Source organism: Solanum dulcamara, chromosome 11 (genome assembly GCF_947179165.1).
Source record: "Solanum dulcamara chromosome 11, daSolDulc1.2, whole genome shotgun sequence".
Taxonomy (NCBI): Eukaryota; Viridiplantae; Streptophyta; class Magnoliopsida; order Solanales; family Solanaceae; genus Solanum; species Solanum dulcamara.
In genome coordinates, this window is record NC_077247.1 from 55,833,500 (window position 1) to 55,848,714 (window position 15,215).

A 15,215-nucleotide genomic window follows, 5' to 3' on the forward strand; every position below is an offset into this window, starting at 1 on the left:
CTTCATATTGATAATATCTTGCAAAATCAAGTCTCCACACCCATGATAGATCTAGGCATCAACATATATGATGCCATCTATCTCACCTTCAAGGCATCTCTTAAAATGACCTCCTTTCTCTCTTTTAAGTCTTCGACACATTTAGGCAAAGTAAATTCTTGAATAATTTTAATAATGTTAGAAAAATAAAAGTGTATCACAAAGTTCTTTACTTTAAATAATTGAATGATGAACAGCCAATGATTAGAGTAGGAGAAAATTTGCACAACATAATACAATTTAATTCTTCGTCTAATAAGGCTTTATTTGTTTTTAAGATATGCATTAAAATTTAAATGTCTAAGAATTCAATTAAACTTTAATGGCATAAATCTGAATGATTATGATAAATCAGATCTATATGACATTCTAGTAATTAAAAATTCAATTCAGTAGATATATTAATGGGAAAATTTCATATATGACAAACCTTTTAAGCATAATAACTTTATATGAGTATAATTTCTCTAATTACTTATAACAAACATAAATTTGCCATTATACAAACGCTGTAGCCACAAATTATTTGTATATCAAAATATACAAACACTGCAAATTGTATAGCGAATTATACAAATGTTGTGCACGAATTATATAGCGAAATATACAAACGCTATACAAAAATTGCTAAATATACAAATGCTATACAAAAACTATGAATTATACAAATGCTATTGTATTGCAAATTATCCAGACGCAATATACGAATTATATAGCGAAATATATAAACGAATTATAGTAAATCAGAGCAAAATATACATACAAATAATAATAAAATAAAACTATAACCACGTCAAATAATAAATTAATAATATTTGCTTTTGGTGTAATTTTCCCTACATTAATCCTATCACATCAAACATATCCATGGTCTAAAAAGAGAATTACTAGACTTTTAACGTTATTCAAAAGTCGTACAAAAAGAAAAAAAAGCCAAGATGAAGATAGGGTCACCACCAAGCCGAGTCCTGTACGGCTCCACTACAACTCCGTCACTTATATTAGCCCTCCTCATTTTAATGGCGACTCGTTTTTCTCTAGCTCGTTCAGCTCACTTTTGCTTAAAAGCCACTTCTTCTGTTTCACCTTCATCTACCAAAAACCTACTTCACTGCCCTTCTTGTCCCCTTTGGTCTTCCACTTTCTCTCTCTGTCTTCACACTTTACGCAAGTCAATTTCTCCGTATAATCGCCGTCGCAAATCCATCTCCGTCCGATCATTTTGTCCCTCACCGGCATCCATTTCCGATCATACTTCTAAAATGTCGATGGCTTCCGATGACAATCCTTTGTTGAAGGATTTCGATTTCCCACCATTTGATGTAATCGAAGCCAAACACGTCCGTCCTGGAATTCGTGCCTTACTTAAGCAAGTCGTATGTTTCGTTTTCTCTTATATATACTTTGCAATCGCGTAGGGTTTAGTAGTGTGGCTCGTTAATTTTGTGATTTGAGTGCAGGATGAGGAATTGAAGGCCTTGGAGAAGACGGTAGAACCTACCTGGCCGAAGCTGGTGGAGCCGTTGGAGAAGATAATTGATAGATTGACGGTTGTTTGGGGTGCGGTGAATCATCTCAAGTCCGTCAAAGATAATCCTGAACTTCGTTCCGCTATTGAAGAGGTTCAGGTTAGTAATCTGAGGGCCTACCCCTTTTGGACGAGGATCTCTAATTTCGTTTACTCTCTTGAGTGTAAAGATTGTTGTCTCTTTCGTTCAACCAACATAACGTTGTTCTTTTCATTTTCCATGTTCTTGAATTTCTCCCTACAATTTGTTTTGAATTTTTTTTTACATCAACTTTATACCACAATAATCATAAGGGAGTAATTTAATAGTCTTGTCTCTCTGTAGATACATGTTTTAATTTGTATTATAGCTTTTGTATAGTCCTTCTTGCTCCATCAAGTAAAAGCCGAGGAAGAGTTTTAACCCTTGATAAAAAGGATATCAATCAGAATTGTTTGCAGGATAGATAATGATATCTTCTGTTTGACTCAACACTTTTTCCACAATTTAATCAAATATACATCCTTTTATACTCTTTAAAGTTTGAGGCTTGAAATGTGTCTCACTGCAGGATACCCATGCTCTTTTTTCCTTATCCTCAGATACACTACCACTGTCATTCGGTTTGCATCATTTATACTATTTACTTTTCGTGCAGCCGGAAAAAGTTGCTTTTCAGCTTAAATTGGGTCAGAGCAAGCCAATCTATAATGCATTCAAAGCCATCCGAGAGTCTCCTGAGTGGGACTCTTTGAGTGATGCTCGTAAACGAATAGTTGAATGTAAGTTCATGAAATTCTTTTTTCCTTGAATCTTTTTAAATTCGGGAGCCAAGATGTCTTCAAGCATGAAAATCTATTTAATTTCTGCAGCGGTCTGTCTAGGACTGTAGTTTTAGTTTTTCTTTCCTAATGCATCAGGTCCTCTCTGCCAATTTTTTTGGTAGTTGTGCTGAATCGTTATTGTTCATCCCGTGAAGTTGATAACTGTATATTAATACTTGTATGTACAGTAAGTTCTTTGGAACTTCCATGATGAAGAATAGTTCCATTTGGGTGAGCTTTTTTGCGCATTGCCCGAACTCCTGAACTCAAAAAAAAGGAAACCACATTATAAATGTTTAACTTCTACTTTAAGGTCTTCCCGGTGAACTTTTTTGCGCATTGCCTGCAATTTAATGATCATCTCACACTCAGCTTCTTGCTCGTGCAGCGCAAATAAAGGAGGCTGTACTAAGTGGTATCGCTCTTGAGGATGATAAAAGAGAGCAATTTAACAAGATTGAACAGGTGTGCTATGGTGTCTTGTTGAACGTAGTCTTCTCATTGTTCTATACCCCTGAAATGTCTCTTCTTAAATGCACTCTTAACAAGTGGACAATTTAATGGACTGGAATTAAAGCAATCTATCTACAGGTGATGGCTTTTAGATGTATGTTTGAAGTTATTTTACTTATGCAGCCGTCTGATTTATGTTGTGGCTGTTTTTCCATTTTCTCTGAATATATTTTGACGGATTTTTGCTTTGTTTTGAGTGGTTGGAGGGGTTGTATGCGAAGTGTTTATTTATTCGAATAGCTAGATGATTATGTTGGAACTAAAAGGAACTGAGAATTTTCCTGTTCAATTCTTACAGCTTTTATCCTCATAGTAATATTCCAACTTCCTGCAAACAGTAGGACCATTACTGTGCAGCTGAACTGTATTTAAGTCACTATCTTGCTTTTGACCTTAACTTCATTTTGCAGGATTTAGCAAAGCTATCTCAGAAATTTGAGGAAAATGTTCTAGATTCCACCAAGAAGTTTGAAAAATTAATAACAGATAAGAAGGATATTGAGGGATTGCCTGCCACGGCTCTTGGTTTGGCTGCACAGACAGCAGTGTCTAAGGTAATGTGGAAGCTCTCTTTGTGGATGTTTCACAACTGAATTAACATTGGTTAGCGTTTCTCTTATGTGTTCTCTTTGCTGCCTGTAACTGATAACAGGGGCACGAAAATGCTAATGCAGAAGACGGGCCATGGATTATCACATTGGATGCGCCAAGTTATATGTCTGTGATGCAACATGCAAAGAATAGAACTCTAAGAGAAGAGGTGTACCGTGCTTATATAAACCGTGCTTCTAGTGGAGACCTTGATAACACCGAGATAATTAACCAAATTCTTAAGCTTAGATTGGAAAAGGCTAAGCTCCTTGGATACAATAACTATGCTGAGGTATACATTTTTACTTTTGAACTCAAAATACCATCTATGTTTAAATTTCTTTTTCTTTTTGAAGATTAAAATGGTTTACGTATATAGGTAAGCATGGCAATGAAAATGGCCACTGTGGAAAAGGCTGAAGAGCTTTTAGAAAAGCTTCGCAGTGCTTCTTGGGATCCTGCAGTCAAAGGTAGGACCTATAAAATCATCTCAAATACCATTGAGTTGTAAACTATACACGTGTTTTTATGTTTTTGTTTTTAACTTTTGCCTTCATGAATTCCTAGCTTTCTTTTTTAGTTTTTTATTTACTAGATATGAAGTAAAATAGACAAATCCTGATAGATGATAGATCTTTATAAAAAGGTTTTCTATTCTTATTGTTTATTTATTTTGAAAACAAGATGATACTACTAACCACCTTATTTTTTGTGCTTTGTGATATAGATTGCTTTTCTTCTTTCTCTTCTTCCCTTGATGCAATCAAAATAACTGGTTGACCTCTTTTAGCTGGCAATGTTTTGCTCACAAGCTTTTCCCTTGATCTTTGTAGATTTGGAAGACCTGAAAGATTTCTGTAAAACTCAAGGTTCTCCAGAAGCTGATGATCTGAACCATTGGGATATTACTTTCTGGAGTGAGAGGCTTCGTGAATCTAAGTATGAGCTAAACGAGGTGGGCCGTCTCTCTCTATTTTGCCCCCTTTATTTTTGTGTTCAAGAAAAAATGGACCTTGGGTCTAACTTAAACCAAAAGCTAGCTCAAGAGGTGAGGATTTTCCCAAGACCATAAAGCAGACAACAACCCTTTTTTGTCAACCAATGTGAGATACTTGACAATGTTGATTAGAAGTAGTAAATGATGTGCATGCGGATGTGCAGATGTGATTTTTTCTTGTACACTTTTTGAAATGCCTTTCTTCTGATATGTGTTTATCTTCTGATAGTCGACGAGTATTGTAGAAGCTTTATGCTTCCTGATCATCCTTTCTAAAACCAAACTTTATAACAAGTTGAGTTGAAAAAATGACAAGCAACGTACCCTTCCTGATAGTTTGAGACCATTAATATCTTGCTAAGTAGAATATATTTTTGCTTCATTATGTTGTTTCTGTTACACATGTATCATTGTTCATTTTAGCAACAATTATTTTAGTACTTGCTTTAGTAATATCAACACAAGTCTCTTCTCTTTCTCGTTTGACCAGTAAGTAAAGTTTTACAGTAAGTCCTTTCTCTGTTAATAGAGCACTGCCTCTAGCATTCAGTAAATGCTAGACATTGTAGAACTTCCTTTTGATTCTTGTGTACAGCTCCGAGTTCACATGCTACTTATTTGCAGGAAGAACTACGCCCATACTTTTCATTGCCTAGAGTTATGGATGGTCTTTTTAACCTTGTAAATATGCTGTTTAATATCAATGTGGAGCCTGCTGATGGATTATCTCCGGTAAGACTTAGTTCATTTGCCTTTCCTTTTACCTTTGTTCCTACTCCTGTATGCAGTGACAAATAATGTTGTTCACTGATGTGTGTGATTTCTAGGTTTGGAACAACGATGTCCGGTTTTACCGCGTGAATGATTCCTCTGGAAGTCCCATTGCCTACTTTTATTTTGATCCATACTCTCGTCCATCTGAGAAACGTGGAGGTGCTTGGATGGATGAAGTTGTTAGCCGAAGCCGTATATTATCACGAGATGGTGTCAATGCTAGATTGCCTGTTGCGCACATGGTTTGTAATCAAATGCCACCAGTTGGGGATAAACCCAGCCTAATGACATTCCGTGAGGTAAGCATGTGTTGACTCTAAGTGCCTCCAATTCATGGTTTTCTGAAATGACTGGACTAGTAACTCAAGAAGCTATTACATCAGCTTTGGCTAATATCCTACTTGTTAGGCTTTGCTTCGGAGTGGGTGTTTTAAGTAATTTTCTTTTGGGTGGGTAGGGGTGGTGGTGTGAGGGACATGAGCAAATGTTTTTAGCAGATATTTTAGCTAATTTTAGATTTAGGAATTTCTCTAAGGTAATGTAAATGATTATGTAAATGTTGGGTAATCCTTGTATACATGCAGTATCTTCTATTCTTTTCTTTCCTTATTATCCGCAGTGAAACATCCCATTGCCGGGTTTTCTTGAATCGTCTTGTTCAAGTTCTCGACTAACAGTGAAATTTTATGCACTCTTGACTTCTTCATTAGCTTGTTTCTGAGATACATGATGCTTCAGATCATTTGCAGGGTTGTGTCTATGGTTCATGAAAATTTATGGCAATATAGTACCAAACATTAACTTTTACATGAGTAAAGTTACCATCAGGCATGTTTTTGGCATTTATTAGGTTCTGCTTTTGTAGGTTGAGACTGTCTTCCATGAATTTGGACACGCCCTTCAGCATATGCTAACTAAACAGGATGAGGGTTTGGTTGCTGGTATAAGGGGCGTAGAGTGGGATGCTGTGGAATTGCCATCACAATTCATGGAAAATTGGTGCTATCACAGGTATGGTGATGTCTTTTTAATGATACTTGATCCTTTTAGTTTTGGTTGAAAAACCAAGTAATGTCTCCACTTTGGTTTCCAAAACCAAAATGGAGGACAAAATGTTCTTTGAAATAGCTATTTTCAGAGTGCCTCTGCCTGCAGGCGTGCCTAGGTCACTTTCAAGCTTAAAAGATAAAGGAACAAATTGCTTCGTTGTAAAAAAAAATCTTATATTCCTAAAAGATATTTTATTTGATAACTATAGTTGCAGGCAAATCCATCGCAAATTCTCCAAAAACATCAACAAAAGGATTCATCTAAAACCAAATAAAACGAAAAACCACCATTTAATTAACTCTTGTTTCATATGGTTTTTATGCTGTCTGTCGCTTCTAAGATGTCTCCATGCCAACATTCTCTCTCACCAAGTTTCTTTTAAATGCAATTAATTTTTATTTTAGCTAGTTTATAGATGTTTGATTTTGTTTGGTTTCTGTAAATTGTACGCTTCACTTCAAAGGAGCCCGCACTTCACTTTTCGCTTCAAGTCACACGGACCTTGTCGGTTTTGCGCTTGTCACTTTCAGAAACACTGCAGTAGTGATATAGTTGAAGAAATCCATGTTTCTTTTCCTTTGAATCAGTCAGCTGTTAATTACTCATTTTATTGATGAGCTGCTGCAGGGATACTCTGATGGGTATTGCTAAGCATCATGAAACTGGAGAGACTCTCCCAGAAGACATATACAAGAAGCTTCTTGCCGCTAAGACTTTCCGTGCTGGTACCCTAAGTCTTCGGCAGGTGAGAACTGCCCCACTTTTCTCTTTTCTGGTCCTCTCTTACTTTTTTCCAATAATAATCTTTTGATTTATCTTCCTTTCCACCATTTATTGTATTAACCAACAACATATATTCCAAAATTTTTCATGATCTATTTCTTTATATAAAAAAGTTCATGTTCTATGATTGGACCCCCCCCCCCCCATAAAACTCCTGGTGGGAGACATTAGTCTCTCCATAACAATGCATTTACTATATACTATTTTGCTGGTTCATTTCTAATGTTCTTTTAGTATACTAAAGTTAATATACATATTTTCCCTTTCTATGTCGAATTTGAAATTGGAAGGAAGAGAGAAACAAGATTTGAATGCACACTTTCGAAATCAGGTCTTCAGGAATAGTGACATTTTGCTGGATGTATGGTTATTAATGGTTTGTGTTCAAGTCTAGTTAATTAATCAAGTTGTGTCAATAATAAGTGCTCCAGAAGTATGTAAAAAGGGTAATAGCCATTAAAGGGATGTTCTCTGTCATATTGATTCATGCACCAGTGCCTGCATCTATCCGAATCGTCTGTGTTGGTTAGTTTCATTTGCGTTCTTTGATTACGTTTCTAGAACTCTAAATTGCTCCCAGGGAGCAATGTATTCTGTAGATCTTTTCTTCTCTTTATTTATGATGTTAATGTCATGACTTCATGGTGCTGTTGAAATGCTTATCAGTGGCCATAAAACTGTCTTTGTAGTTGAGATTTGCAACTGTTGATCTTGATTTACATGCAAAATATGCTCCGGGTGGTTCGGAATCAATTTATTGTGTTGACCGACGGGTCTCTAAGAAAACCCAAGTGCTTCCTCCACTCCCAGATGATAAGTTCCTCGCCAGTTTCAGTCACATTTTTGCTGGTGGATATGCTGCTGGATACTACAGTTACAAGGTGCTTCTCCCTCCTTTTTGTGGTTCTTAGCTCCTCCTATATGTTTCTACTCGGTTGTATTTCCTGTGAGACTTGTGTATAGATATTGTGGGGTTAAAATGGAGAAGCTATATCTTTTCAGCTCTATCGTTGCCTCTTAGATTTAGCTTTCATTTCTGTAATTTAAGAACGTACTATTCTTTGTAAGTCTTGTTGGTAATAATTAAACTTTTTATTGCTTTACTCAATCTTAAAGTTCCTCTGCAGTTTTGATAGCATATGCTTATATCTACCTTCTTTCGGAAACAGCCGCCCTACCTTTCAAGGTGGGGGTTAGGTCTGCGTACACTCTATCCTCCCCAGACCCCACATTATGGGATTATACTGGGTTTGTTGTTGTTGTTGTTGTTGTTGTATGCTTATATCTACCAAACTGTTAGGCCAGTACTGAAACTGTTGCTTGTATCCATCTTTTTCTCAGCAACATAAGATTTCTCTTATATTGGCATGGTACTGGTAATAGGTTTTTGATGGATGTTCTATTATCATCCATTCCTGTTAACCACATTCTTTATAAAGTATTTCTTTCTTTAAGAAATAACTTTTTGGATTTAGATGTTCTACTAATTAGACTATTGGAACCTCCTTTTCTTCTTGTGGTTTTATATCTTCTTCTATATAAAAAAAATGAATTTTGGGGAAGACATGTTCTACATTAAAACTTAAGACATGCTTTAACCACCTCTTAAGTACAAAGTATTTTCCAATTTGTGCAGTGGGCAGAGGTTTTGTCTGCAGATGCTTTCTCTGCTTTTGAAGATGTTGGACTAGAGAATGAGAAGGTAAAGTTTTGAACTTTTGCTTCCGTAATCTTTACTCATGTTTTTCACCTTTCAACTAATAGTGGCTTTAAATTTGAGTAGGCTGTAAAAGAAACAGGCCAGAGATTTAGGGAGACTGTTCTTGCTCTTGGAGGTGGAAAGGCTCCACTGGAGGTAGGGATTAACCATGCCAATGTCTTCTAATGTTTCCTCATTTTTTCAAGTGGATCACTTTTAATTCAGAGCTTGGCTTCTGATGCATTACTAGCAGTTCTGACATCTCTCGTCTGTTTTACTGTGTTTTAATTTGCCAAGACTGATGATTTTTGGATGCAAATTCAGGTTTTCGTGCAATTTAGAGGCCGGGAACCTTCTCCAGAACCGCTGCTTAGGCATAATGGCCTACTGCCAGTTACCACCTCTGCATGAGATCATTATAGAACCTTCTGCAATCTTTGTGCGCTCCATTTTAAAAGCCATTAGAGACATTTGCATGCTTACAGGTTTTTTAGGAGACTGACTTCAAGATGCAACTGTCATTGTTTTCAAGTTATTATTTACTTTGGAACAAAGTATTGCTACTGATTTATCGGTTATAAACGGATTTCTTCTATCTCGTCTCTTTTGCACATCCCTTTATGCTATTTAAGATCATATGACAAATAGTAAAGCGCATCGTTCTAGTTGAAGGAATTTGTTTGCTTAATTACCGTTAAATCACAATGGTAATACCTGTTCTCTTCCAGGAAAATTTTGCTGTATTGTTTCATTGTGGTTCCCTTGTTTTTCACACGTTACTGTTTAAGTTGAATGGCTTGAACCAGAAGCTTGGGCAATTTGGCAGAAGTTTACCTAGGGGTCGTTTGGTTGCTAGTTAGAGTTAGTATTAGTTAGGCAGGGATATGCTACTATTAGTTATGATTCAGGATTTCAAATTATGATTTCAACTTTTTATAATATAAAGCTCGACAATAAGTTTATACTTTGTAAAAAATAAAAATCCATCATTTTAAAATTTTGCTGAAAAGGCTCTTCTTCGGTATGGAAGAGATTGTACGTACCATATGAAATGATTATATTAAAAATTAACTAGTCAGAATATATTAAAAAATAATTAGTTATGACTATTGCTAGTGAATTTTTATAAAGTTGTGTGTATTTGAATGTTTGCCATCACAAATATTTATTTACAAAAGAAATATGGAGATATGTAATTTATCAGTGCAGCGTTTTAAGATATTTTGGTATTTTTTATGAATTATGATTCGTTCATCTGGTAAGATTATGTAAGAACTGAAAAATTTTCATAATTTGTGGGCTTTCCTATTTATGAAAAAGAAATATGAAGTGTTTGCTTATTGCTGGTATCATAAAGTGTTTACTTGTTTTTGTTAGGAGAACAGGAAAACGGGGGATTGTTTTCTTTAATTTGTAGATCATGTGGACCAAAACGCGTTTACATTTCACGGTTTCTGTTAAAGAATATCAAAAGTACTCTAATTCTATAAACATTAAGGACCGTTTGTGCAATATGGTAAATATAATGGACTATATCAAGTCTATTCTCTTAAGAAATGGGGTAGAAGAATAGTCATCGTGAATCTAATTTTCACAATTTCCGCGACAAATGACCTTTTGTTTGCATGGATTGAAAAAAAATGGTATTGCCGGACAGTCTTGCCGAAACGAGAAGATCAAGAAATTGTAATTTGGATAATCATAGGAGACAATATTGATAAAATATATAACTCTTCTAATAATCACCGTCGCAAATCGATCACCGTCCGATCATTTTATCCGTCGCCGGCATCCATTTCCGATCATCCTTCTATAATGTCGATGGCTTACGATGACAATCCTTTGTTGAAGGGCTTCGATTTCCGACCATTCGATGTAATCGAAGCCATGCACGTCCGTCCCGGAATTCGTACTTTGATTAATCAAATCGTATGTTTCGTTTTCTCTTTTCATTTTTTTTGCAAGCGCGTAGGGTTTATTTATGTGGCGCGTCAATTTTGTGATTTGAATGCAGAATGAGGAATTGGAAAAGACGGTGGAGCCTACCTGGCCGAAGCTGGTGGAGCCGTTGGAGAAGATAATTGATAGATTGACGGTTGTTTGGGGTGCGGTGAATCATCTCAAATCCGTCAAATATAATCCTGAACTTCGTTCCGCTAGGTTTGGAACAATGATGTCCGGTTTTACCGCGTTAATGATTCCTCTGGAAGTCCCATTGCCTACTTTTATTTTGATCCATACTCTCGTCCATCTGAGAAACGTGGAGGTGCATGGATGATTGGAGTTGTTAGCCGAAGCCGTGTATTATCACGAGATGTTGCCAATGCTAGATTGCCTGTTGCCCACATGATTTGTAATCAAACGCCACCAGTTGGGGATAAGTCCAGTCTAATGACATTCCATGAGGTAAGCATGTGTTTTGACTCTCAAGTGCCTTCAATTCATGGTTTTCTGAAATGATTGGACTAATAGCTCCTACTTGTTAGGCTTTGCATCAGAGTGGGTGTTTTTTATATTTTTTTTGGGTGGGTAGGAGTGGTGGTGTGAGGGACATGAGTAAATGTTTTAGCAGATATTTTAACTAAATTTAGGTTTAGGGATTTTTCTAAGAGAATGTAAATGATTAAATCAATGTTGGGTAATCCCTGTATACAAGCAGTATCTTCTATTCATCTCTTTCCTTATTATCCGTGAGGAAACATCCCATGGCCAGATTTTCTCTTTCTTCTTTTAAAAGCCCAAGTTACAGTGCTTCTTCTCTCAAATCCTCTTCTTCAAGTTCTCGACAGACAGTAAAATTTATGCATTCTTGCTTCTTCATTAGCTTGTTTCTGAGATACGTGATGCTTCAGATCATTTGCAGGGTTGTATCTACATGAAAATTTATGGTAGTATAGTACCAAACATTTACTTTTACAGAATTAAAGTTACAATCAGGTGTGTTTTTAGCATTGATTACATTCTGCTTTTGTAGGTTGAGACTGTCTTCCATGAATTTGGACATGCCCTTCAGCATATGCTAACTAAGCAGGATGAGGGTTTGGTTGCTGGTACAAGGGGGGTAGAGTGGGATGCTGTGGAATTACCATCACAATTCATGGAAAATTGGTGCTATCACAGGTAGGATGATGTATTTTCAATGATACTTGGGCCATTTAGTTTTGGTTGCAAAACCAAGTAACTTCTCCACTTTAGTTTCCAAAACCAAAGGAGGACAATATGTTCTTTGAAATAGCTATTTTCAGAGGGTCCCTGTCTGTCAGGTGTCCTAGGTCACTTTCAAGCTCAGAAAGAAAACGTTTTTGTATTCATAAAAGACATTTCATTAGACATCTTTAGAAACAGTCAACTCCACCACAAATTCTCCAAAAAAAATAAATAATTAAGATTCTTCTAAAACCAAACAAAATGAAAAACCGCCATTTAATTAACTCTTGTTTCATATGTTTTTTAGGTAGTCTGCAGCTTCTAAGATGTCTCCGTGCCAACATTCTCTCTCACTAAGTTACTTTAACTGCAGTTAATTTTTGTTGTAGTGAGTTTTAGATGTTTGATTTTGTTTAGTTTATTGTAAAAGTGTGCGCTTCACTTTTCACTTCAGGTCACACGGACCTTGCCGGTTTTTGCACCTTTTGCTTATAAAAACACTGCAGTAGTGATATAGTTGGAGAAATCCGTGTTTCTTTTCCTTTGAATCAGTCAGCTGTTGATTACTCATTTTATTTATGGCTGCTGCAGGGATACCCTGATGGGTATTGCCAAGCATCATGAAACTGGAGAGACTCTCCCAGAAGACATATACAAGAAGCTTCTTGCTGCCAAGACTTTCCTTGCTGGTACCTTAAGTCTTCGGCAGGTGAGGCGCTGCCCCACTTTTCTCTTTTCTGGTTTCTCTCTTACTTTTTTCCAATAATAACTTTTGTTTGATCTTTCTTTCCACCATTTACTGTATTAACCAACAATATATATTCCAATTTTTTCATAATCTACTATCGGAGTCCTAATTTTTCCCTAAAACTCCTGGTGGGAGACATTAGTCTCTCCATAACATGCATTTAACGTATACTGTTTTTCTGGTTCATTTCTAGTGTTCTTTTAGTATACTAAAGTCAATATACATATTTTTGTCCTTTCTATATCGACTTTGAAATTGGAAGGGAGAGAGAAACGAGATTTGAATGCACACTGTCAAAATCAGGTCTTCAGAAATTGTGACATTTTGCTGGCTGTATGGTTATTCATGGTTTGTCTTCAAGTCTAGTTAATTAATCAAGTTGTGTCAACAGGTAATAGCCACTAAAGAGATGTTCTCTGTCATATACTCATATTGATTCATTCACCAGTGCCTGCATTTACCCAAATTGTCTCTGTTGGTTAGTTTCCTTTGCGTTCTGTGATTGCATTTCTAGAACTCTACATTGCTCCCATGGAGTATTGTAGTGATTGCATTTCTAGAACTCTACATTGCTCCCATGGAGTAATGTATTCTGTAGATCTTTTCTTCTGGTTATTTATGGTGCTGGTATTTTATTATAAATTGTCATCATTAATGATGTTAATGCCATGACTTCATGCTGCCGTTGAAAAGCTTACCATTGGCCGTAAAACTGACTTGTAGTTGAGACTTGCAACTGTTGATCTTGAGTTACATGCAAAATATGTCCCGGGTGGTTCAGAATCAATCTACTGTGTTGACCGACGGGTCTCTAAGAAAACCCAAGTGTTTCCTCCACTCCCAGACGATAAGTTCCTTGCCAGTTTCATTCACATTTTTGCTGCTGGATATGCTGCTGGATACTACAGTTACAAGGTGCTTCTCCCCTCTGTTTGTGTTTCTTAGCGTTTCTTAGCTCCTACATTTCCAGTTAGTTGTATTTCCTGTGAGACTTGTGTATAGATATTGTGGGGTCAAAATGGAGGAGTTCTATCTTTCAAATCTATCGATGCCTCTTAAATTTAGCTTTCACTTCTGTAAATTCTTTTGTAGTCTTGTTGGTAATAATTTAAGGTTTTACGTTTTTCTCGATCATAAAATTCCTCTGCCGTTTCGATAGCATATGCTATATTCACCATACTACTGAAACTGTTGCTTGTATCTGCCTTCTGCTCAGCAACATTACATTTCTCTTATATTGACATCATACCGGTAATTGGTTTATGATGGATGTTTTATTATCATCCCTTCCTGAAAACTACGTTCTTTCTGAAGTATTGGATCCTAGATGTTCTACTAATTAGACTGTTGAAATCTCCTTTCTTTCTAGTGGTTTTTATCCTTTTCTATAAAAAAAATGATAGCTGGGAAATACATGTTTTAGATTGAAACTTAAGACATGCTTTAACCGCCTCAAAGTACAAAGTATTTTCCAATTTGTGCAGTGGGCAGAGATTTTGTCTGCAGATGCTTTCTCTGCTTTTGAGGATGTTGGACTAGAAAACAAGAAGGTAAACTTTGGAACTTTTGGTTCAGTAATGTTGTCGTATTTTTCACCATTCCACTAAAAGTGACTTTAACTTTTAGTAGGCTGTAAAAGAAATAGGCCAACGATTCAGGGAGACTGTTCTTGCTCTTGGAGGTGGAAAGGCTCCTCTGGAGGTAGGGACTATAATCATGCCAATGTCTTCTAACGTTTGCTCATTTTTACATGTATATCACTTTAATTCAGCCTTGGCTTCTGATGCATTATTAGAAGTTCTGCCATCTCTTGTCTGATTTACAGTGTTTCAGTTTGCTAAGTCTGATGATTTTTGGATGCATATTCAGGTTTTCGTGCAATTTAGAGGCCGGGAACCTTCTCCAGAGCCGCTGCTTAGGCATAATGGCTTACTGCCAGTTACCACCTCTGGATGAGATCATTATAGAACCTTCTGCAATCTTAATGCCCATTTATAGGCCATTAGAGACATTTGCATGCTTCAGGTTTTTGAGGAGACTGACATCAAGATGCAACTGTAATTGTTTTAAAGGCATAAAATAGTATTTACTTTAGAACGAGCATTGTTACCGAGGATTGGATAATGGATTGTAGTATGTGATTTACGCGAATGGGGTTGCACAACTTTATGCATTATCTCATCAATCCTTTTTGCCATATACTGGCAAACATTTCTGTTGCCTTGCACATGGAAAGATATTTCACTTCTCTCAAATAGTCAAATGAATTGTTGCACTAAAAAGCTACCGTCTTTAATTGTTTCACTGCTGAAAAGTTTTTTTTTCCTCCCTATAATGGTAAAAGAAATAATTATGAATTTTTTTTATTGGCAAGTACAATAAATGCTTGTTTTGCAGGCTATTGAAAACACATTTTAAAAAAAAGAAATAAAAAGATGCCCACCGTGCAAACTGCAGTTGGGTATTATTGACATACAACAAATATGCCTCAACCCCATTCTGATTGGGGTGGTACCAATAGTCTCATTGGCATAATTCATCA

General features: G+C 36.3%; 2 protein-coding genes across 2 annotated transcripts; both read left to right on the top strand.

Annotated features, from left to right (window-relative positions):
• The first annotated feature begins 940 nt into the window (after nucleotides 1–940).
• LOC129871941 (probable cytosolic oligopeptidase A) lies at nucleotides 941–9,373 on the top strand. Its single transcript, XM_055946766.1, has 16 exons — nucleotides 941–1,415; nucleotides 1,500–1,667; nucleotides 2,206–2,329; nucleotides 2,760–2,836; nucleotides 3,295–3,438; nucleotides 3,537–3,767; nucleotides 3,855–3,945; nucleotides 4,309–4,430; nucleotides 5,097–5,204; nucleotides 5,300–5,545; nucleotides 6,112–6,257; nucleotides 6,924–7,041; nucleotides 7,769–7,960; nucleotides 8,716–8,781; nucleotides 8,863–8,934; nucleotides 9,103–9,373. The coding sequence occupies exons 1-16, from the start codon at nucleotides 978–980 to the stop codon at nucleotides 9,187–9,189; spliced, it is 2,430 nt and encodes an 809-aa protein (XP_055802741.1). The 5' UTR covers nucleotides 941–977; the 3' UTR covers nucleotides 9,190–9,373.
• A 1,220-nt stretch (nucleotides 9,374–10,593) lies between these two features.
• Nucleotides 10,594–14,842, top strand: LOC129872733 (organellar oligopeptidase A, chloroplastic/mitochondrial-like). The gene is made up of 9 exons (XM_055947650.1): nucleotides 10,594–10,707; nucleotides 10,793–10,888; nucleotides 10,939–11,184; nucleotides 11,753–11,898; nucleotides 12,517–12,634; nucleotides 13,397–13,588; nucleotides 14,158–14,223; nucleotides 14,303–14,374; nucleotides 14,543–14,842. Exons 1-9 carry the CDS (start codon nucleotides 10,594–10,596, stop codon nucleotides 14,627–14,629), a joined length of 1,137 nt encoding a protein of 378 aa, XP_055803625.1. The 3' UTR covers nucleotides 14,630–14,842.
• The last annotated feature ends 373 nt before the right edge of the window (nucleotides 14,843–15,215 follow it).